The 25,335-nt window shown below is 39.9% G+C and overlaps 1 protein-coding gene across 4 annotated transcripts in view; it reads left to right on the top strand.

Moving 5' to 3' along the window:
• Window positions 1-25,335, top strand: part of LOC124777932 — a 94,170-nt gene that overhangs the window by 41,403 nt on the left and 27,432 nt on the right. For 3 of the 4 annotated variants that reach the window (XM_047253482.1, XM_047253485.1, XM_047253484.1), the window contains one exon: window positions 8,324-8,487. In XM_047253482.1, coding sequence (XP_047109438.1) covers window positions 8,324-8,487 — 164 coding nt within the window. The remainder of the gene's footprint in view (window positions 1-8,323; window positions 8,488-25,335) is intronic. The other variant, XM_047253483.1, reaches the window with a different exon arrangement.

The following is a 25,335-nucleotide window of genomic DNA, read 5'->3' as shown; positions in this document are numbered from 1 at the left end:
CACACAGGACCAGCTGCGTAGGTCATGATGATGGGGTATAGAAAATACAATCATATTCATATTTCTAAATTGGTGCAGCCTCCATTTAAGGGTAGGTACAAGATCTTTTGCCTCATTTTTTGCTACACCGTTAGTACCTGCAAGAAAGGTGGAAAAATCATTACTATTTAGCCCTGAGATTGTTTTGTGATTGGCTGTAGTTGCTGCCTTGAGATGTGCTTCTGGTTTTACCATGCTGTTGATCTCGTGTTTACATAAACTTCACAATTCAGAGGCTACTCCTCACACGTGGCTATCAGCATAGATGTCAATTTTATACGTAGGCCTACTTTTTGTGGGAAGATTACTGTTATTTAGTCTATAGCTACAGGTACCCATGTCATCTTGAGTCACATTTTCCACGTCGTTTTTTGTGCGAGCAAGAGATGATAATACCTTTGGAGAATTTCCGATAGTCGGTAGATGTATCTTGTTCATATTCCTGTTATGTTGGTTGTTTTTCCATGGTGGAATATGCTCTTGTCTCATCTACTTTGCACCGTCTTCGATCTTATCACATAGTATCACATTGTTCACAGCTTTTGCATAGTCCATATTAGAAAGTATCTGAAATTGGCTGTCATTCACTAAATTTCGTGGTACTGCACAGTCTTCAGCGGTTTTCACTTTATGTCTGCTGTTTTTATACGACCTTTTTGTCCACTTTTAGGAGTTGTTTGAACTCCCTTGAGGAAGGTTTGCCAAGTTCTGATTTGACATTGACTCTAGTTTTTCGTTCTGAATTTTCGAGATACTCATTTTCAATTCACTAATAACTAATTGCAGACTTGAATTATGTTCTTTAAGCTTTGTGATTTCATCTTTACACTTTGTACACAATTGCTTTTTAATTGCCCAATTCACAATTTTTTGTGATGAAACTTTGTGTATTTTTCACTCTGGCCGCTATCTTAGATGGAAAATCAAACTGGATAACAAAAATGATGGATACACCGGAGTTCAATAATTACCCCAGCTATACCATTCAAAACACCCTTTTTTTTAATACCAAGACCTAGGTTCTTTAACGTTTTCTGACTTTGTAATCCAGTGGACCCACAGCGTTGGAGAAATCTCGTAGGGACATTATTTAATGAAATCCAAATTGCTGCTATAGTTGTTTAGTGTTTTATTGTGATGGTTCCATTTCAGCTAGATTGCCATTTCAGACCATCTGCAAAAGTCACATAATATTTTTGCATTGTAAAGTATGAATATCAACTATGTAGGAAAAGGCAGATTGCTACTTACCGCAAAGAAGAAACATCAAGTTGCAGACAAGTGCAATTAAAAGACAGTTACAAGAAAGCTTTCGGCTACAGTCTTCATGAGTAGAAGAGAGACACACACCATTCATACACACGAGCAAGCACATGTAGTGGGACTTTGAATTTCGCCGCGCTACACTCGTTCCCTCAGATAAAAATATCCCGTCGCAGCGGTATGAGCGCTTGACGGCAGAGAAACTACTAAAATTGTAACTCTTTTTTTGTTTTCTATTCATTTCTGAATGGTCTCTTGATAGCCGGAGCTTAAGGCAGACGTGATCTGATGCTGACGTAAAAAACTTAATAGCTAGTCTTGATCTGATTGTAATGTGTAGACATTGTGGAAGTTGTTATGAAATTCGGAGGATGGAGAGAAGCAACTAAAATAAATTGTATTTAAGATCAAGACAGTTTTGTATACATTACAAAATCCTGGACAATGAAACTAATTGCAAGATTTCAGAGCAGTCTTTTCACGCAGAATTGAAGGAGATTTTTGAAGACCTGAACGCCGTACGAAAGAAGACAAGTTTACCTGGTAAAGGATGAACTCTTATCTACGTCATTTCCCCCTGTCAGTTACATTTTGTTATTCTCTGTTCTTTTTCAATACTTTTTGTAGTGGAAATTGGTTTAACTTTTGCTCAAAAACGCCACAAGGACCACCCCAACAATAGCTTTTCTGTAATACGAAGTCCGATTTGCTTTTCATTCTTTCCCTTTTTTTTCACGGTCATTTACGATATTAAAACCCCTTTTTTATTCACCATTTCTTCCCACATTTTCAACTTTTTTTTTCTTTTTCTTTTTCTTTTATTCTCTCTTTTCTTTTTTTATTAACCACTACACCAGCAAAATATGGGCCCATTTTCAATGCTTGTATATGATCATATTGCAAAACCAGATATAATTTTTAGGATGTGTAGGGAGTGATCTTCCTAATGAAAATGGCTTAAAATAGTTTACAGAAGACTATTTTTGTAAAAGTGGGCCGAAATTAGTCTTTTGGTGTTTTTAGAAAAATCATAAACTTTGCCCTTTGTTTCTAAACTATTGGAAAGCAGTAGAAGAATGAAATTTTATGTTCTAAGATCTTGTATTGGTAAGTTATTATGTGCAAGCTCTCAGGTCTTTCCCACTATTACTTCTGGAAATATAAAAAGTTAAACTTCACATTTTTACAAGTGTTTATTTTTTCGACTGCTTTGCTTTAAATTATTCGTATGGAAATCGCTCAGGAAGTCTTTTATTGTTATTATTATTTCGCTTCAGAGAGTGTAAAATGTGGTACACGATGGCCTAGTTTTGTTTCATTCAAGAAAATAATATGAGAGATTTTATGTGTCAAATTTGCTGAAAACTCAGGGGTGCAGTGTTGACAGCTGTGCTGTGCGGTCAGACAAAGTCTATACCTCCAAAAGTATTGAATTAATAATTGTGAAACCTTACTGGTGTTTTTTGGGAGCATGTAAAAGTGTTCATTCAAAATTTCATCGGACGTATGTGATGGTGATGCGGGACACTCTAGATCGCTAGGCATTGAGTGACCCAATATCATAATAAATATTTTCTTATTGATTCTGCATCACCAGTCACTTCAAAACTTTATAATATTTCTTTAATACAAACATTTAGTACTTCTGTTGAGGTAGGGGTCTTACAGAGCCCTTTCGTGCATTGATACTAATCGAGCCACTCATACATCCAAGGGTTAATAACAAACTTGCCAGGTGCAAGTAGGACTCACTCTCCGAGGGTTCCGTACAGACATAATTATATATATAGACTGTTCATCCATCCCAGGAATAGAGAATCTGTATGATTTTTGCCTGTTATTGACATTGATTCAGGAAAGATATCAGTCCCAGGAATTCCAAGACTTTCGAGAATTTTGTTATTGTCAGTTTGAAGTCTGATAACAAATGACAATTTATTATGTTATATAATTGCAAATTAACACTTTCTGGATTTTTTCCCATTATTTGTGCTATTGAACCTTGCATCTTGCCAAATCTTATGGTTCTAGGGCAATGGTAAGTATCCTACAGGTTTCAATGAGATAGTGTTTGAGTATCAGAATATGTGATGTAAGTGGCAGTTTATTTTGATTTTAAAAGCCTTCATTTATGACACCACCATGGGACGATAGTCCTTAGTATGTGACCTAAATTTTAACGTGATACATTTACCCCTCTTCAAGAAAAAGGTGTGTTGATGGACAGACATTAGGACAACAAATGACAAAAAAGAAGAATATTTTTTTCGTGTAATATAATTACAAGTTCACAATTTTCGGACTTTTTTCCTTTAATCCTTGCTTCTTGTCAAATTTCATGATTCTAGGCCAACGGTAAGTACCCTATAGGTTTTGGTCAGTGAATTTTTGAGTATCAAAGTATGTGACATGAATGACCTGTTTCCCACTATTACTTCTGGAAATATAAAAAGCTAAACTTCACATTTTTTTCGAGTGTTTATTTTTTTGGCTGCTTTGGTTCAAGTTATCCATACGGAAATCGCTCAGGAACTCTTTTATTATTATTATTATTATTATTATTACACTTCAGAGAGTGTAAAAAGTTGACTTACAAGCTTAAGTTGTGTGCACCACCAAGGGACTGTAGACTGTAGTATATAACATAAATTTCAACTTGATACATTCACCCTTTACTGAGAAAAAGTGGTATTGACAGACAGACAGGCAGGCAGGTGGACATTGTGTTGCAATTACAAATTCACAATTTTCAGATTTTTTTTCCTTTATATGTACTGTTAATCCTTGCTTCTTGCCAAATTTCCCTGCAGGTATTGACGAATGTGTTTTGAGTATCGGAATATATGACATAAACAGTCATATCTTTTGATGACATTAACTTAGAAGCTCCAGCATTTTACGTTGTGAAGGGACAGTAGACCTTAGTATGTGACATAAATTTCGACTTAATATGTGTACCCTTTCTTGAGGAAAAGGATTTTTAGTAGCCTGTAAAAAGGAAATGTTTTGAAAACTTAAAGAATATAGAGGTAGTGGTCTAATTGTCCATGATTACAGTTTATGAAATTGGGTTGTTATTTCCGCCAAAAAACATAATGTTAAATGAAGCTTACTGGCATAGTAAAACTGTGTGACAGACTAAGACTCAAACTCACAAAATGCCTTGCATCAAAAAATATTGTTGACAGATTTAAAAGAGAAACCTGCATTCCTTCACAAAAAATGACAATATTCATTTCTATGAATGGAATAAAGGACAAAAAAGACACAATGGAGACTGCTGCAGCATTTGTACACAAAGCCAATGCCGTAATCGCAGGTGAAAGGTACAGTGGAAAATAGATTGGTCAAGATTAGGATATGAAATAGTACGTGGATGAACTTTATCGAATGTAGGAGAAATACACATGTATGCTGTGGTGAAATGTGTTTCATCTGTAACGCATTCTTATACTGTCCAACTACTGTATCATCTGCTGGATTTCCTGGACCAAAGATGTACACTTGTTTTCAAGAAAAAAAAAAAAAAAAGGAGAATTCTGACCAAGCATGAGACAGATAAGAAAATAGGAAACACCATTTAACACAGTTGTTGATTCTAGTAATTCTAGTAAACGTACACGAAACCAGCCACAGTTTCAAATTTCACTTTTTTTTACCCAATGACTAGTTTCGGGCTGGAACCCATTTTCAAATCATCGTGCCAGATTGTCAAAATGGTATTTCCAAAAATAAATAACCATGTGAAAAATATATACATGTTATGAAGTGCAAATGAACAGTTGCAGTGCATACAGATTTGAGAATGGGTCCTGGCTCAAAACTAATCATTGAGTAAATAAAACAAGTGAAATTTGCAACTGTGGCATGTTTTTCGTTGTACTGGTTAACAGAAGTTGCTGACCTGCAATTATTCCATCTACTGGAAGTTTGTGAAATAATTTCTGTAAGGGATAGTTTACTGCTTGTTGGTAAGAGCTGATGGTTGAAAAAAGCATAGTAAAAAGACTGTTACACACTAAGCTTTTGGCCAAAGCTTTCTTCGAGGGACACACACACTCTCTCACTCTCACTCTCTCTCTCTCTCTCTCTCTCTCTCTCTCTCTCTCTCTCTCTCTCTCTCTCTCACTCTCTCACTCTCTCTTTCTTCACGCACACGACCGCTATCTCCGGCCACTCTGATTGGAATAGAGTGGCTGGAAGTAGCGGTTATGTGTGCGTGAGGTGTGCCTGGTTGTGTGAATATGTGTGCATTTTGTTTTCTTTTCTGAAGAAGGCTTTGGCCAAAAGCTTAGCATGTAGCAGTCATTTCATTGTGAGTGGCAGTGTATCCTTTTCATAATTGCTGATATTCCAACCTGGACTTCGCATTCCTTAACTTCTGTATAGGTTATGCATGCCTATATAAGGTTGAGAATGGATTTTTATATGCTTTAACAGGCTGCTGATACACATCAAACAGGGAACTGAAAATTCTTGGATAATAAGAACTAAAGTACAAGAAAACCTTATTAGCAACTGCTGCATGTTATCAACTCTGGGATATAAATAGGTTGGGATGTAAATACCACTTACGTTTGCAGTAAACATGTCTCAGTGTGGCCATTATAATCTAAGGTAACAAAAGTCATGGCATACCTCCTGATATCGAGTTGGACTTTCCTTTGGCCAGCACAGTGCAAAAACTTGACATGGTGTGGACTCAACAAGTCGTTGGAGGTCCCCTGCAGAAATATTGAGCCATGCTGCCTCTATAGCTGTCCATAATTTCGAAAGTGTTGCCGGTGCAGAATTTTGTGCGTGAACGGACCTCTTGATTATGTACCATGAATCTGAATCTACATCTACATCTGTGCTATCCAAATCACCGTGAGTTGCATGGCAGAGGGTACATCCTGTAATACCAGTTATTAGGATTTCTTCCCATTCCATGCACATATGGAGTGCAGGAAGAATGATTGATTGAATGCCTTTGTGCATGCTGTTGTTCGATGGGCTTTATGTTGGACGATCTGGGTGGCCAAATCATTCACTCAAATTGTCCATAATCATCTTCAAACCAATCGTGAACAATTGTAATGCGGTGACATATTTAGGAACATGAAGTTCATGAATGGCTGCACATGGCCTCCAAGTAGCCAAACATAACCATTTCCAGCAAATGATCAATTCAGTTGGACAAGAGTACCCAGTCCACTCCATGTAAACAAAGCCCGCACCATTATGAAGCCACTTCTAGCTTGCACAGTGCCTTGTTGGCAACTTAGGTCCATGGCTTCATGGGGTATCTGCCACACTTGAACTCTACCACCAGCTCTTAACAAATGAAAGTGGTACTCATCTTACCAGACCATGGTTTTCCGGTCGTCTAGTGTCCAACTGATGTGTGATGTGGTCATGGGCCCAAGAGAGGCACTGCAGCCAATTTCTTACTGTTATCAAAGACACTTGCATCGGTCATCTGTTACCATAGCCCATTAACACCAAATTTCACTGCAGTATCCTATCAGATACATTCGTTGTATGTCCCTCATTGATTTCTGCAGTTATTTCACACATTGTTGCCTGTTGTTAGCACTGACAACTCTACACAAATGCTGCTACTGTCAGTTGTTAAATGAAGGCCATCAGCCACTGCACTGTCCATGGTAAGAGGGAATGCCTGAAATTTGGTATTCACAGCACACTCTTGACACTATGGATCTGGGAATATAGAATTCCCTAATGATATCTGAAATGGAATGTCCCATGCCTCTTGCTCTAACTACCGTTCCACATTCAAAGTCTGTTAATTCCCATCGTGCAGCCATAATCATGGCGGAATCCTTTCTATATAAATCACATGAGTACAAATGACAGCTCCACCAGTGCATTGCCCTTTTATACCTTTTGTACGTGATACTACCATCATCTGTATTTATGCATATCACTATCCCATGACATTTGTTACCTCAGTGTGTAGACAGCTTATGACATTCTGTGTGAAGTTACATAAATACTTTGCTTCAAGGGTTAGATAATAATATTAAGGATGAGGAAAGTTGGCTTGCCATTTTTCTCCCCTAAACTGGCTGCTTTTCTCCTAGCATTCACATACATATATGAAGTTACGTACTGATTTTTCCCATTATTATCAGTTTGATTGGGTTAGTATTAGTCACAATTTGTTGTTAGTAGAATAAATTAATGAATGCTTCATGAACTACATTTATTTTTTCTTTCCTGTTCCATTCACAAATTGTGCATGAAAGAAATGACTTGGTAAGTCCCTGTATGAACTAAACAGTTTAGATTTTACTGAAACGGTTATTTTGTAAGATGTGTGAGAGAGAAGATAAGATATTACGTGACTTTTATTGAAATATGCATTTTTGGAATTCTAACAGTAAACCTCTCCCTGGTGTATAATGTTTCTAGTATGCCATCTGCCCTGGAATTCAACGAACACCTGCAAGGCACACTCGCGCTTATTGAATCGTCTCATGGTTAAACAAACTTCCCTTCTTTGGGCTTTCTGCACAATTCTACATTCTTATTGTCTCAAACTGACAAAAAGTCTCCTTATTCGGTGAATAACACTTCCTTAGGATTCTTCCTATGACTCTCAGTTTGGTTGTTGATATTTTATGGTCATGATTGTGCTCAGTAATTGATCAGCATTGTAACTTCATTGATATCCATAGCTTGTCATTTTATCTCTTTGTTGTTAACTTCAGCTATTGCTGTCTGATTTCTCTCTTGACCAGAGATTCAGGAAGGCATCCAAACATAATCCATTAAAAAGTATTTGCCATGTTCTCTTCTTTCATCACTATTTTCTAAGATGGAACCTCTTGTTTTAAATGGTGTATTTTGCACTGAATTAATCATTATGGAGCTGCTGTGAAGCATGATACCAATAAGTAGACTTTACATTTATTGTCATGCAGTTTAACATCTTGTTTCTGTACTAGTCTTTCGTGAGTTTTATGTTGATTTTTGAAAGATGAAAAAATTTACTAACATTGTTTTTTGCTTTGAGGTTATTCTGTTGAGAAGTATTATCTACCACACTCGGTACAAATGAGAACAATGGTACAACGATGGTCTCCTCTCAAACAGGACAATTTGAAAAACTTTTTGCTAGATGTAAAACAGCGGATAAATGCTTTCCATCATCGGCAGAACCAGGTACTGGAACTCAAGGTAATATAATTACAGAAGTGAAAACTATCTAGTAATTAATGTTGAGTAACACTTATCAGCAGTGCTTTATTTTAGTTTTAAAAAATTATTATTTTTTAAAAGATATTGTTTATGTAAAATAGGATTGGCAGAAACACATGTGTACCAATACACACACTCAGTTACATCATACTGTGTAAAATGAATGTATAGGAATCTAATTGCTTGAAATTATGTGTGTAATAATATGTTTTAACAGATTTTTGTAACCTTGAATTTTAGTAAGTGTGCAGTATTTAGCAAACAACAAATAAATGTTAAGCTATGTTTATATGCACTACAAAAATTGCACATATCCTGACAATGGTTTCCGGCAACATTGTGATCACATGAACTGCTGCCACATGTACAACAACATTAGCAGCCACTGTTGCGTAGCAATGTTTGTGACAATACATTTTCGGGCCAAAGTGGGGCTACACTACTATTTCCACAAAATGGACAAATGTGAGCTAGTGAAAGTGATTGTGTCTCTTCTGCATTTACATCACACAGGGATTAAAGTAATAAACGACAGTAGAAATGGCTCTTTGTGGATGCATTGTTTTTTTAAGTAAGTTGAATGCTTCATAAAATTTAACTCATGAATTGGTGCTTTTTCAGAATTTTGCCAGAATATCAATATGGTTTTGAATGTCTCAAACAACTGGTCCAAGAATTGTTAAAACTGACACAAATATGAGAGAGTGTATATCAGTTACAAACTGATGGACGATCACCCTTTTGGTTTTAGATTTCAGTTATTCATATGGTCAAGAGGAATGTTCAGTACTAGTCATCGGCTTTCATCAGTGACGTAATGTTAATGTCTGCTGTGACGTCATGTTTTGGTGAGTGTTTTCACAGTTTGGTTGTTAGTTGGCGAAGCCAACAAATGTGACACTTGTAACTTGTTTCCTATGTCTGGTCAAAGCCAATGACTAGTATCAAATATACCTCTTTATCTAATTCGTATAGAAGTGTAATGTTCCTCTTTAAAGTGCACTATTCGTCAGTAATCATCTAGATTCCAAAAATTTGCATTGTTTTGGTAGAACAAGAGTTTCGTTCAGGTAAGTTTGAAGTAAGTTGATGAATTTTATTTTTCTTCACCAGTACACACCACTGTTTACACTGTAAATTCCTGGTTCAGACACATTTTCAGATAATATGAAACTTGTGGCATGAAATGCAAAGCATGTGGATGATGTGTCAGTTGCAGTTTCACTTTTCCTATGCATCTTTTCTACGTCACATTTGCCATAGGCTTGAAGACTTCGGAATTTTTTTTCTGCTTCATCGAGTGTAATCCCAGGTTCATCGGGAACGGTGTGCCAAGTGTCATTTTTCAGGTTGCTGTCTTTGTATACAATGCTTTTGATGTCCATAGTTCTGATTGTAGATGAATGACATTTTTGAAATTCGTAGATTTCTCATATGTCCATTTCTCCATTGCTTACACATTAAACTTGCTCACAGTGTGTAGTTAACAAGACAGGTGGCTACATGTACACATGAAAACTTTTGAACAAAAGTGAAACGATATTGTTTTCACTCAGACATGATTGCAGTGCTATCTGGGAGAGAAGTAGGAAACAAAGATGATAGAAGTATGTACAGCAAGGACAAAGATATGCCCTGCCAAATGAAATATTCTCCACCCTTGGTGGACAACACTGGCAATAAATCAGCAACAGCCTGCAACATCAGCAATATTGCGTAGACATGCAGCAAAATTTTTGTGTATGCAGTTACTTTGTAGCCATGTTGATGGTAAGTTACTGCGGCCAAATATTGCTGTAAAATATGGCCTTTATGTTTTGTGTTTCCTACCTCAAGAAGTGTTCAATAAGTAATGGAACACATTTTTTTCTGAAAACAAGTTGCTTTTGTTCAGGATTCCAGTACATTTCAACATAATCTCTGTGCAATGCAACGGCTTTATATTTACTCGGAGAACCTATATGCGCATATGGTACCATTCCACTTGTCAACATAAGAGCCAACATCTTGCTGCATCAATAACCTCCCCATCATCCACGTACTGCTTCCCATGGAGTGCAACCTTCATTTGGCCAAACATGTGGAAGTTGGAAGGTGTAAGATCCATGCTGTAAGACAAATGAGGAAGAAGAGTTCAATGAGTTTTGTGAGCATCTACTGGTGTGCATACTTGTGTGAGGCCTAGTGTTCTTGTGGAGAAGGAGAAGTTCATTTACATTTGTTCCAGAGGGTAGCCCAAAACACTTGAGAGTTGATTTTTGCACCATGAGGGAGGACATCAAGCAGTATAACCCTTTCAGAATCTCAGAAGACTGTCGTCATTACTTTAACAGCTGAGGGTATGGCTTTGAACTTTTTCTTCAGAGAAGAGGAGATGTGGTGCCACTCCATGAAATGCTGTTTTGTTTCCAGTTCAAAGCGATGATGTTTGACAAAAATTGTCATGTTCACCTTTTTAACGCACAAGCAGTTCTGCACAGATGGTCCTTCATTGCTCTTTATGGTCTTCCGTTAGGTGGAGAGAAACCTAGTGGGCATACGCCTTTGATTACCCCACTTGGTGAACGAGTTTGTCAGCATTACCAGCAGACACACCAGTTGTGCAGTGAGATATTTGATTGTGATTCGTCAGTCACATCCAATGAGAGTATCCACATGTGCCAACATTGCAGGGGGCACGGGCGGTTGGACAAGATTGTGCTACCTTGTTGCAGTAATGGCAGATACCTTGCCCAACAATTCACTGCGGTTTTGTTCACTGCCAGGTCTCCATAGACAGTCTGCAAATCCCTTTGAATATTTGTGATGCTCTGGTTGTCTGCCTAAAGAAACTCAATGACAGCTCTCTGCTTGGAATGCGCCTTCATTACAGATGCCATTTTGAAGGCCATGTGTAGCGCTGCCACCTATAGGGGATGAAGCAGGAATATTCATGATGTCCCACAAGAAATATTGCATTTTTTGAACCAAAATTGGCTGAGGAGAAAAAATGTGGTATGTTACTTATTGAACACCCCTCGTACATCCGCACAAAAGGTCAGGCATAGAAGAGTGAACAGAGTAAAGTTGCAGAAAAAGAAAGTGGTATAAGTGACTATAAATTTTCAATTACAAGAACACGGAGAGCAGTGAGAACTACAAAAGAAGGTAAAGGTGTTACCAAATTCTACTAAAAGAGACGTTAAGAAAAGTGCAATTTAAAGGAGCAGACTGTGAAAACTGTATGTATTTTTACTGCAGTCACATAGACTGGCATTATCAATTAAAATAATCAATTTTTGAACATATACTGTAATTGGATAGACAAAAAGGGCAGCTTTTTGGAACTGCCCCCATTTTTTACACCTCACCAGTCCTTTTTCTTCACCCCTTTCCCTTCCCCTTCAATCCTTCTGCCAGAAAAAGGAGCTGAGAGCTTACAAATTTCAGTATATTTATATGCGTGTTCTCCTGCTGCCACTGGGTGTGTAGATTTTTTTTTAATCTACTCAATTACATTATAGATAGCGTGGGAATTAGTAAAGAACAGTGGCAGGAATAACAAGACTAAGAAAATAAGAATGCAGGTAAATTACTATGAACAGCATAGTGAATGCATTATCATATCCAAGATAGATGCCAGCAGCCACCCTAGTAATACAGGTTTTCATGCCAATTAGCTCCGAAGATGATAAAGAGACTGAAACAGGGAAAGGAAATTATTCAGATACATAAAGAAGATGAAAATTTAAGATTCATGTTGTTGTTGTTATGGTCTTCAGTCCTGAGACTGGTTTGATGCAGCTCCCCATGCTACTCTATCCTGCGCAAGCTTCTTCATCTCCCAGTACCTACTGCAACCTACATCCTTCTGAATCTGCTTGGTGTATTCATCTCTTGGTCTCCCTCTACGATTTTTACCCTCCACGCTGCCTTCCAATACTAAATTGGTGATCCCTTGATGCCTCAGAACATGTCCAACCGATCCCTTCTTCTAGTCAAGTTGTGCCACAAACTTCTCTTCTCCCCAAACCTATTCAACACCTCCTCATTATATATGTGATCTACCCATCTAATCTTCAGCATTCTTCTGTATCACCACATTTCGAAAGCCTCTATTCTCTTCTTGTCTAAACTACTTATCGTCCATGTTTCACTTCCATACAGGGCTACAATCCATACAAATACTTTCAGAAACGACTTCCTGACACTTAAATCTATACTCGGTGTTAACAAATTTCTCTTCTTCAGAAACGCTTTCCTTCCCATTGCCAGTCTGCATTTTATATCCTCTCTACTTCGACCATCGTCAGTTATTTTGCTCCCCAAATAGCAAAACTCCTTTACTACTTTAAGTGTCTCATTTCCTAGTCTAATACCCTCAACATCACCCGACTTAATTTGACTACATTCCATCATCCTCGTTTTGCTTTTGTTGATGTTCATCTTATAACCTCCCTTCAAGACACTGTCCATTCCGTTCAGCTGCTCTTCCAAGTCCTTTGCTGTCTCTGACAGAATTACAATGTCATCGGCGAACCTCAAAGTGTTTATTTCTTCTCCAAGGATTTTAATACCTACTCCGAATTTTTCTTTTGTTTCCTTCACTGCTTGCTCAATATACAGATTGAATAACATTGGGGAGAGGCTGCAACCCTGTCTCACTCCCTTCCCAACCACTGCTTCCCTTTCATGCCCCTCAACTCTTATAACTGCCATTTGGTTACTATACAAATTGTAAATAGCCTTTCACTCCCTATATTTTACCCCTGCCACCTTCAGAATTTGAAAGAGAGTATTCCAGTCAACATTGTCAAAAGCTTTCTCTAAGTCTACAAATGCTAGAGATGTAGGTTTGCCTTTCCTTAATCTAGCTTCTAAGATAAGCCGTAGGGTCAGTATTGCCTCACGTGTTCCAATATTTCTACGGAATCCAAACTGATCTTCCCCAAAATCGGCTTCTACTAGTTTTTCCATTCGTCTGTAAAGTATTCGCCTTAGTATATTGCAGCCGTGACTTATTAAACTGATAGTTCGGTAATTTTCACATCTGTCAACACCTGCTTTCTTTGGGATTGGAATTATTATATTCTTCTTGAAGTCTGAGAGTATTTTGCCTGTCTCATACATCTTGCTCACCAGATGGTAGGGTTTTGTCAGGACTGGCTCTCCCAAGGCCGTCAGTAGTTCTAATGGAATGTTGTCTACTCCTGGGGCCTTGTTTCGACTCAGGTCTTTCTGTGCTCTGTCAAACTCTTCACACAGTATCATATCTCCCATTTCATCTTCATCTACGTCCTCTTCCATTTCCATAATATTGTCCTCAAGTATATCGCCCTTGTATAGACCCTCTATATACTCCTTCCACCTTTCAGCTTTCCCTTCTTTGCTTAGAACTGGGTTTCCATCTGAGCTCTTGATATTCATACAAGTGGCTCTCTTTTCTCCAAAGGTCTCTTTAATTTTCCTGTAGGCAGTATCTATCGTACCCCTAGTGAAATAAGCCTCTACATCCTTACATTTATCCTCTAGCCATCCATGCTTAGCCATTTTGCACTTCCTGTTGATCTCATTTTTGAGACGTTTGTATTCCTTTTTGCCTGCTTCATTTACTGCATTTTTATATTTTCTCCTTTCATCAATTAAATTCAATATTTCTTCTGTTACCCAAGGATTTCTACTAGCCCTCGTCTTTTTACCTACTTGATCGACTGCTGCCTTCACTACTTCATCCCTCAAAGTTACCTATTCTTCTTCTACTGTATTTCCTTCCCCCATTCCTGCCATTTGTTCCCTTAAGCTCTCCCTGAAACTCTGTACAACCTCTGGTTTAGTCAGTTTATCCAGGTCCCATCTCCTTAAATTCTCACCTTTTTGTAGTTTCTTCAGGTTTTAATCTACAGTTCATAACCAATAGATTGTGGTCAGAGTCAACATCTGCCCTTGGAAATGTCTTACAATTTAAAACCTGGTTCCTAAATCTCTGTTTTACCGTTATATAATCTATCTGAAATCTGTCAGTATCTCCAGGCTTCTTCCATGTATACAACCTTCTTTTATGATTCTTGAACCAAGTGTTAGCTATGATTAAGTTGTGCTCTGTGCAAAATTCTACCAGGTGGCTTCCTCTTTCATTTCTTAGCCCCAATGCATATTCACCTACTAAGTTTCCTTCTCCCCCTTTTCCTACTACCGAATTCCAGTCACCCATGACCATTAAATTTTCATCTCCCTTCACTATCTGAATAATTTCTTTTATTTCATCATACATTTCTTCAATTTCTTCGTCATCTGCAGAGCTAGTTGGCATATAAACTTGTACTACTGTGGTAGGCGTGGGCTTCGTGTCTATCTTGGCCACAATAATGCGTTCACTATGCTGTTTGTAGTAGCTTACCCGCATTCCTATTATTTTATTCATTATTAAACCTATTCCTGCATTACCCGTATTTGACTTTGTATTTAGAACCCTGTATTCGCCTGACCAAAAGTCTTGTTCCTCCTGCCACCGAACTTCACTAATTCCCACTATATCTAACTTTAACCTATCCATTTCTCTTTTTAAATTTTCTAACCTACCTGCCTGATTTAGGGATCTGACATTCCACGCTCCGATCCGTAGTTTTCTTTTTGCTGATAACGACGTCCTCCTGTGAAGGGGGGGGGAGGCATTTGAGACAAGAAGACAATAGAAGCTTTTGAAATGTTGTGCTGTAGAAGAATCCTGAGATTAGTTGGGTAGATCAAATAACAAATCAAGAGGTGGTGAATATAACGGTAACAATAAATTATGGGACAACTTGACTAAAAGAGTGCACTGGTTGATGGGACACAACGTGACGTATCGAGGGAATCTAAATTTGGTAATGGAAGGAAGTGCTATGGGGTAAAAGTTACAGGAGACCATGGCTCGAATACACTAAGCAGATTCAAATGGTCACAGATTGCACCAGTTATGCGGAGATGAAAAGGCTTGCACAGGCTATACTAGCATGGAGAGCTGTATCAATCCAGTCTTTGGGCTGAAGACCACAGTTACAACACATAATTGTAACTGCTGTTTAAAACTGTATGGAGGACTGTTCTGAAGGAGAGGAGACGGAAATGAACATTGAATTGAATTGAATAAGTTAGCAGAGAGGCCACAGTAGTGTGCTGGAAACTAGTAGGTGACATCAGAAGAGGACAATGAATGCACACACAGTCAGAGAATAATGGCTGTGTATGTAATAATAAATGATATTTGTTTTAAAAATACTTCTTAATCACTGGTTTTATCATGAAAAATGGTAGGACAAATGTCCTGAAATATCTCCATGGTATACTGTGTCTTCATTCAGAATGTCAGATTGCCTAGTTACTGACCTGACTAGTGCACCAAGGTCATCTGGAAAATAAAGTGGGATCATTAGCCACAGCTTCCTGGTATTTTGAGGAGCAGGATCTTTGCACAAACAGATCTTATCATCATATACCATAAATATTTGTTATATTTGTTGAAATGACTTTTTCTTGCTGCAGTGTATTTAATTTCCAGATGTGTTACACCTTTCTAAGGAATCTCCAGTTTATTTCCAATGGAGTGATACACAGTTTTGTTTTTACATATATTTTTAGATTTGATAAAGCTCACACCATAATTTTTACATAGATAAATGTTACTTAGTTGCTTGTCTACAGTATTACGAAAAGGATATATTGCTACTCACCATCAAGACGACATGCTGAGTTGCAGTCAAGCACACAGAAAAGACTCGCGTATTATAGCTTTTGGCCAAAGCCTTCTTCTTAAGAATTATCTGTTCAAGCTTTGTTTAATGGCTGCTATAGAATTTATGAAGGTACCATCACTTTCAAATGACATAAATAGCCAAGTGAATATTGAATTAATTAACGAATAAATCGATATAAAAAAACTGTGCAGAAGACATATTGAAAAATAGGGTCAGTTCTGGGTAGAACATGCTGCATTCATTATAAGCATGTGTATGAAAGAATCTACACTCTGACATGTTTGCATAATTAACAGTTAGAAAAATATGATAGATTTCAGGCTGTATAATAATCTGCAGTATGTGACATTCAGTACTGGCATCCTTAGTTGTTGAATGACATCTTGATTGTAATAATCAAAAGATGGAAAGTCCAGAACAAAAATATCAGTATCATTAAAAAGATAGATTGCAACCCTCTATAAAAAGGAGATGTTGAGTTGCAGACAGACACAACAAAAAGACTGCTGTTCATTTAAGTTTTCAGCCAAAAGGCCTTCTTCTGAAATAGAAAACACACACAGTTTCACACATGCACAACTTACACACACGACCATTGCCTCTGGCTGCTGTGACCAGACTGCATTGTAACTGCCTGTTGGGAGCAGCAATCTGGTGTGGGTGGTGGGGGTAAGAAGGAGGCATGGAGTGAGGAGGGGGAGGGATAGCTGGATATGGGTGGGGGAAGCTGTAGTGCTGCTTGTGGGAGGGCTGTTACGTGCAGTTGGGTGGGTTGGTGGTGGGGGTGGGGGGCTGGGATTGGGTGGAACTGAAAAGGAGGAAAGTAGAGAAGGGGAAAAGGATTGGTAGATCCGTTGGCACAACAGAAAGAAGGCTGTGTAGTGCTGGAGTGGGAACAGGAAATGGTATATGTAGATGGAGGTGAGGGACTCACAGTTTGTCAGTGGCCATTCATGTGGACAGGTAGCTTGTCAGCAGTCATGTCCACATAGCAAGCAGCACAGTGGCTGCAGTTTAGTTTGTAGATCACTTGACTTCTTTCACAGGTAGCCTTCGACGGGATAGGAGAGGCCTGTGACCAGACTAGAGTAGGTGTTAGTGGGAGGCTGTATGGTACAAGTCTTGCATGTAGGTCTGTTGCAGAGATATAAACCTTGAGACGAGGCGCATATACTCACTCGTGATGATTGTGGTACTGCCCTCTGAAACACATAGGGGAAAGAATAATAGATGTGACTGGTTGCAATAATTTCAACTGAAATTTAAGACACCAATATCTTAATGCAAACTGCTAGTGAAGAATGTAGTCATAAATCCTGGACATGTGCTGCAACCATCAGACAATATCCAAGGTTCTTGTTGTGCCAAAGATAAAATTTACTACCTTGTCTGTTCGCTCAAAGGAGTACCACATAATGGATATGTTTCCATTGGGAATGCTCTATGTGTGTCGTACACTGCTGTGAAGAAAGGTGATGTGTGTACTGAACTGTTAAATATATGGAGCAGCAGTGGATTGGGGATGGACAAGGATGTTGCCTAGGTTCATTGAGTGGTGGAATACCTGTGTGTCAGGGGTTGGTAGGATACTGAAGAGGGTATTTTCTTTCAGTGCATGATGAGAGGTAGTATAAACCCTGGTGGAGAATGTGATTCAGTTGGTCCAGTCCTGCGTGGTACTGAGCCATGAGGGGAGTGCTTCTTTGTGGCCAGACAATGGGTCTGTGGGACGTAGTAGGTGACTGGAGATAGAAGGTGCGGGAGATCTGTTCTTGTACAAGGTTGGGAGGGTCATTATGATCTCTAAAGGCCTCAGTAAGATGCCCGGTATATTTCGAGAGGGACTGCTCCTCACTACAGATGTGACGACCATGTGTGGCTGGGCTGTAAGGAAGGGGCTTCTTTGTGGAATGGGTGGCAACTGTTGAAGTGGAGGTATTGCTGGTTGTTGGTAGGTTTGAAATGGATGGAGGTACTGATGTAGCCAATATTGAAGTGGAGCTCAATATCGAGGAAGGTGCCTTGTTGGTATGCGGAGAAGCAGCTGAAGCGAATGGAAGAGAAGGCGTTGAGGTTCTGAAGGAATATGGATAGTGTGCCCTCACCCTTGCTCCATGCCATGAAGATGTCAACAGTAAATCTGAGGCAGGTGAGGGTTTGGGAGTTTTGGTGGTTATAAGGATTCTTGCTGTACCACTGATTTGTTTTTATAAAATGCATGTTTGACCATCAGCTGATTTTATTTTAAACCCAAATATCAACCAGTATCAGTCATGGACCATCTTCATGGGTAAGAGCAAAGCAGTACTGCCCTGTGTAACATTGGTATTAGTATGTTCGCATCTAAAAGTTGCAATCTCCCCCTTCCTTCCTGATTCCATCTGTTGTCCACATTAAACAATGTCCAGTCCAAGTAATTAATAAGCAAAGTATTTTATGAAGATTTGAGAGGAGCAAAGATTACAATAAACTTTCAGATTTACTTAGCTTGTCATGTTAAAATAGCTCCAGTTCTTCTTGTCTAGGGGTCTGATTTTTGAAGCCAAAGATTTCACTTCAGATCCTCACGGTTGATTTGAACAAAATAAATATGAAAATTGTTGTTGCAGCATTTTCTACATAAATATATTTTGTCACAGGAGTGTGCAAGGGATAAGTCCCTGCAGGAGCACTATCCTCTGTGCCCTCATTGGCTCAGATGGATAGTGTGTCTGCCATGTAAGCAGGAGATCCCGGGTTCGAGTCCCGGTCAGGGCAAACATTTGCTACATGCCCCCAATGATGTATATCAACACCTGTTTCAGCTAGGATGTTGATTTAATTATCATTTTATTCTAGAGAAGCTGCACTGTCATCAATGGTATCTGTTCTTTTTTTTGGGAACAGATACTAACTTCATATATATTTTATCACATTTTAGTATATCATACAGTATTTTGATTTTTCACATTAGCAAAGCCAAGATTACATTGTTCACACAAAAATACATCTGATCACATCAGAGGCAAGCTTACGACTCTCTCACTCTGCAGAAATAACCATATTCCAGAGGGTTACAATTTTTCTTAACAAATGAATTTCTATTAGATTCTGTTACATTATTAGTTTTGATTATTGTTTAATAAATGAATCCAGAAATAAACATAGTAAACAGTACAGAATTGTGTAATTAATAATAGAAATTCACCATATAGTGGAGATGCTGAGTCGCGATATGCACAATAAAAAGATTCACACAATCATAGCTTTCGGCCATTAAGGCCTTTGTCAGCAGTAGACACACATACACACACGCACACACACACTCACTCAAGTGCAACTTGCACACACATCTGCAGTCTCAGAGAGCTGAAACTACGCTGTGATCAGCAGCACCAGTGCATGATGGGAGTGGCGATTGGGTGGGAGTAAGGAGGAGGCTGGGGCAGGGAGGGGGAGGGATAGAATGGTGGGAGTGGTGGACAGTGAAGTGTTGCAGTTTAGACGGAGGGTAGGAGAGAAGGTGCAGAGGGGGGAGGGGGTAAGTAGTGGAAAGAAGAGAAATAAAAATAAAAATAAAAGAAATTAAAAGACTGGGTGTGGCGGTGAAATGACGGCTGTGTAGTGCTGGAATGGGAACAGGGACCAAAAAACAAGTGGACCACTCTGTAGCTGAACACGCTGCCAAACATGATACCCCTCATCTCAATGACTGCTTCACAGCCTGTGCCATATGGATCCTTCCCACCAACACCAGTTTTTCTGAATTGTGCAGGTGGGAACTTTCCCAGCAATACATCCTACGTTCCCGTAACCCTCCTGGCCTCAACCTTCGTTAGTCACTGTCCTCACCCATCCAGCCCCCTCCCTGTTCCCATTCCAGCACTACACAGCCGTCATTTCACCGCCACACCCAGTCTTTTAATTTCTTTTATTTTTATTTTTATTTCTCTTCTTTCCACTACTTACCCCCTCCCCCCTCTGCACCTTCTCTCCTACCCTCCGTCTAAACTGCAACACTTCACTGTCCACCACTCCCACCATTCTATCCCTCCCCCTCCCTGCCCCAGCCTCCTCCTTACTCCCACCCAATCGCCACTCCCATCATGCACTGGTGCTGCTGATCACAGTGTAGTTTCAGCTCTTTGAGACTGCAGATGTGTGTGCAAGTTGCACTTGAGTGAGTGTGTGTGTGCGTGTGTGTATGTGTGTCTACTGCTGACAAAGGCCTTAATGGCCGAAAGCTATGATTGTGTGAATCTTTTTATTGTGCATATCGCGACTCAGCATCTCCGCTATATGGTGAATTTCTATTATTAATTACACAATTCTGTACTGTTTACTATGTTTATTTCTGGATTCATTTATTAAACAATAATCAAAATTAATAATGTAACAGAATCTAATAGAAATTCATTTGTTAAGAAAAATTGTAAACCCTCTGGAATATGGTTATTTCTGCGGAGTGAGAGAGTCGTAAGCTTGCCTCTGATGTTATTGATTTTCAGTTCAAATCTTTTATTGCATTCATTGTTGGAAGCTTAATCAAACAAGGGAATGCTTAAGTTTGAACACCAAAATCATTGTGCAATGAGTAGATTGCTAATCACTATAAAGATGACACACTGACTTACAGACAGGCACAATGAAAAGACTGTTACACATTGAGCTTTCAGCCAAAGCCTTCTTCAGAAAGGATACTCACACACATTCAAACCAGCAAGCTCACCTCTCGGACACATGACTACTATCTCCAACCAGAGGGCAACTGCGTCACATTAAACTGAAGCAGGATGCGGGTAGAGGAGAGAAGTGAGCACTGCCTGGTGGAGTGTGCAGGTTCTAGATAGTGCCACAAGACGACTGTCAAGCACAGTATTGTGAGGAGAGGGGGGTGGGGGGCACAGGGAGGTGAAAAGGAGAGGAGCAGGGAAAGGGGTGGAAAGGATCTTGGGTTGGATGTCCATCATTTCAGGGTATATTTTTACATATTTTTGCATGTTTTTATGTGGTTGTGTGTATTTTAATTCATATTTTTCTGTTATCTAGCTTCCCACACAACCACCTAATGCCTTCATTTGCCCATTTCCTATGTCATTTCCATTTCCCGTGTTATTACCATTTCCCCAACATCATACCTGCCACAGTACTGCCGAAACTGTGGAATCCCCCCCAATGGCCTAACCACAAAAGCCCTTTCTCTGGATCCCACTCCTCCTTTCACAGTGACTTTCACCATCATCCAGCTGGATCCACCCCATTCCCCACACAACTAACTATCCCCTGGTCACTTTCTAGGAATTCCTCAACTTCATCTTGGCCTCACATCCTTTCCTGCAGGCCTTCCTAAGAACACGAACCTTTCAGCAGAAGCAAAGACAGCCATACATAGCCTCAAAACAGATCCTGATCTAATCATCCTACCTGCAGTCAAAGTTTCTACCATTGTTGGTATGAATCACAGTAACTACCTTTTGGAAGGCCTCTGCTCTGCCAATTGTCTGATTCCTCCAGCTACAAACTCTGCTAGAATGATCCCATCCCATAAGTCCAACAGAACCTCCAATACCTGCTTGAAGCCATAGACCCTTTCCAGAACTTCTTCCCTGAATCCATTTCCATCCTCAACCCTGTGGTACTCTGCGCACATTCACCTTCTCAATGCGTCCCAAATCCACAAACCCAACAATCCTGGATGCCCTTTGTGGCTGGTTATTGTGATCCCACTGAAAGAATTTCGGCCATCATTGAACGACACCTCCAGCCAATTGCTAGTACCCGCTGAATCACTGCTTGCCACTGTTGATGCCACTTCCCTATACACCAACAACCTTCATGCCCATGATCTTGCCGCTGTTGAACACTATTTCTCTCAGTGTCCTTCAGCCCCAAAGCCGACTACCTCATTCCTCATACACTTTACTAAGTTTATCCGAACACTCAACTGTTGCCCTTGGGAACTCAGCTTTAGTTTCTGGGATACAGGCTTGGTGACTCAGGGTTACTGAGCTAGGACCTTGTAAGTGCCACCAGTCCAGTGTCACTATAAGCTCTGGGCATGCTTCAGCAACCACTGTATGGTGCGGTGATGGAAAATTGTGCGTCACAGGGATCTGGGATCATGGCTTGACCTCCCAAGACCCCAGGAATGGAAAAAAACCTCTATAGAAAAACCCTCAATATCAAGGCGTGCTTTGTGCCAATGAGCCGCATTGCTGTTGAGGGGGAACAGTCATTAGCAGGCAACCTCTGGGGGACCTGCCACACCTCAGTTGTATAAAGCATACCTAAGGGACGTGGGGCTCTGTCTGGATGGACTTTTATTTCCCTAGCTGTGTGTGGGACCGAGATGGAAGCCTCGTAATTTTCTCCCCCTCTGCCCAGTGGAATGGTTGGGCCACTGGTAGGTACCAACACCCAGTCAACAAGAGGGCTAGTGTAGCCAGTCTGACTCAGGAATTAGTTCCAAAAACTTTTTCTGTAGTAACAGAATGCTTGCTGGTAATGAGAATGTGTTTTTAATATTTAAGAGGAAAGAGGGCAGCTTCGAGAAACTTACACTTTTTTCTACATTCAAAAAGGCTTAGAGGACATTGCTAACATCTATTAAAATCAGTTAAGTGATTGTACAGTGGGACACTGTTGATCAGAACATCAAGTTCCCAACAAGCGACAAACCTGCAGAAAGCCAAAAGCCTATGGGAATATGCCTTTGAGACTGTGCTCCATACCATGTTACAGCAAAGGTGTGGTGACCTGCAGGACTCTGGCAGACATTCCCAAAAATGAACTTGGCCCAAGAAAGTATTATTAGATTAGATTGAATGTACTTATAGTTCGAAATGATCCAATGAGGAGATCCTCCAGGATGTATAACATGTCAGAACAATGAGAAAACACAATAAATATTAATATGAAAAGTAAATATGCTAATGTACCTTCCACTGATCCAAAGTGGAATGATGATCATGGATGTGGAATGAGTCAGGGTTTTTTTTTTTTTTAAAAAAAAAAAAAAACCTTTAATTTATGAGGCGATAAACACTGAATAGAAGAATCATTTTACAACACATATTTGCAGTTATTGCATTACTGCACTGAATACGTACAAAAGTCAGATTGTACTAATATTCACATTATTTTACACTACTAGTAAAACACGCACTCATGTCAGAAATGTAATGAAAAGGGTGGATGGTGATCTAGTTCAATCAGACTCATTTATACTTACTTGTAAGAGCACAAAACTTCCAGAGCATGTCAAGGCAGTTTCCCTTCCCCTAAGTGTGTCACCTTATGTCCCCAAACCTATGCACTGTTTCAAATGACAAGGCTTTGAGCATACTACTCTGGGGTGTAACAGACAAGCCACTTGTGGCAAATGTTGTAAGGCCACCCATGGAGTAGTCCTTTGCTCACGTCCTTTGAAGTGTGTGAATTGCTCTGGCATGACCCTATCTGGAGTAGGTACTGCAGCATATATTTTGAAGAATACAAGATACAAGAACTTAAAACTGTGAAGCCTATCTCATATGGTGAGGCCAGAAAGATATATAAAGCCATGCAGCGCCCCTTCCTTTGCAATTTCCTTTGCTTCTGTTCTTAAACAGCCAGATCAGAAGATCGATGCTGTTACACAGGCGGAGCTTACTAGTGTCGGCACTAGTACCTGCATTTGTCAGTGCACTTGTACTGCTGCAGTTACTTCGAAGCCCATACCTCCTCCCAACCCATACCTCCTCCCAAAACACCAGAAAAGCCTGTGGCTGCCAACATTAAGGAGCTCTCGGCTCCTCCAAAGGTTCAGTCTGGTTCACTGTCTAGTGCTGCCTCCACAGGCAACAAATCAAAGTCAAAGGTAAAGAATCAGCAGCTGACGGAGACAGGAAATAAGGAGTCTGACAATGTCAATGTCACTGTCTCTGACATCTCTCACGATTTGCCTTTGGAGCCGTTGGACCTTGGTGTTGGCCTGGGGTACTCATCTCAGCCCAAGTTGGAGCCTGCTCCCACTATAGGCTTTCCTCCCTGGTTCAAAGACAGGGTGAAAGCTTTACCCCCATGATAAATGGCTCCCACACTACAGTGGAACATTAGTGGGCTCAGGACACATGTGGAAGAACTCCTAGCACAGGAATGCGCCCTGTGCTTGTATTTGTAGAAAATGCTTTTTAAAGTGTCTGATGCTCCTGTACTATGCAGCTATACCTTTCTTCACAAGGATGACCTGACTGGGGAAAGACCCGAGGGAGCGGTCACTGTGTTTCTCAATAATGTGCACCACTCCTCTTCTCTCCCCTCAGCTACTGACCTGCAAGCAGATGCAGTTGAAGTTCATATCTCTTAAAGGATCACTGTTTACTCATTGTAGTTACCTCCTCAAAATGTGGCTAATCCTGAGTCTCTAATAGCTCTTATAGAACAACTCCCCCATCATGTATTGTGGGGCTCAACCTCTACTTGCCCTTGGGCTTGGATTTTGGAGACCCTCATAACCTCTCATGAATTGTTCCTCGTCATCACTGGCGTAGCCACTCATTTATGTGCTACTACCGAATCATTTTCAGCCATTGACCTGTCTTTGTTCTTGTGGACTCTGTTCAGCGTGAACTGACTGATGACCTTCATTCCAGTGACCACTTCCCCCTCAAAATTCACCTAATGGATGGAGCTTTCCCTGATAGATGATAAGCAGAGCTGACATGACACTGTTGAGCCAGCTGGCTGTGTTTGGACACCATGACAGCATCTAGGAGGTTAAACCACATTACAAAAGTGATACACTATACCGCTAACGTCTCCATCCCAAAATCCTCAGACCATATCTGGAGGCAAGCTGTCCCTTGGTGGACTGATGAGTGCCATTCAGTAATCCTAGTCAGGTGTGCAGCTCTGTGAAGGTTTAAGTAACGTCCAATGGTGGGAAACCTCACAGTGTTTTGAGTTGAAGGAGCCAAGGCTAATGTGTAATTACAGGTCATGGCAAGCAATTCTGATCTCTATAAACTGTTCCACTCATTCTACAAAAGTGTGGGAAACCTTCAGGAAGGCTTCTAGTAAATACTGTTGATTACCAATAGTAGGATTGCTAAAACAGGGGTGTCTCCAAATAATGCCCAGAAACATTGTCCAGATG

The sequence above is a fragment of the Schistocerca piceifrons genome, chromosome 2, assembly GCF_021461385.2.
Source record: "Schistocerca piceifrons isolate TAMUIC-IGC-003096 chromosome 2, iqSchPice1.1, whole genome shotgun sequence".
NCBI classification, from domain to species: Eukaryota; Metazoa; Arthropoda; class Insecta; order Orthoptera; family Acrididae; genus Schistocerca; species Schistocerca piceifrons.
This window is presented reverse-complemented; position numbering and strand designations above follow the sequence as displayed.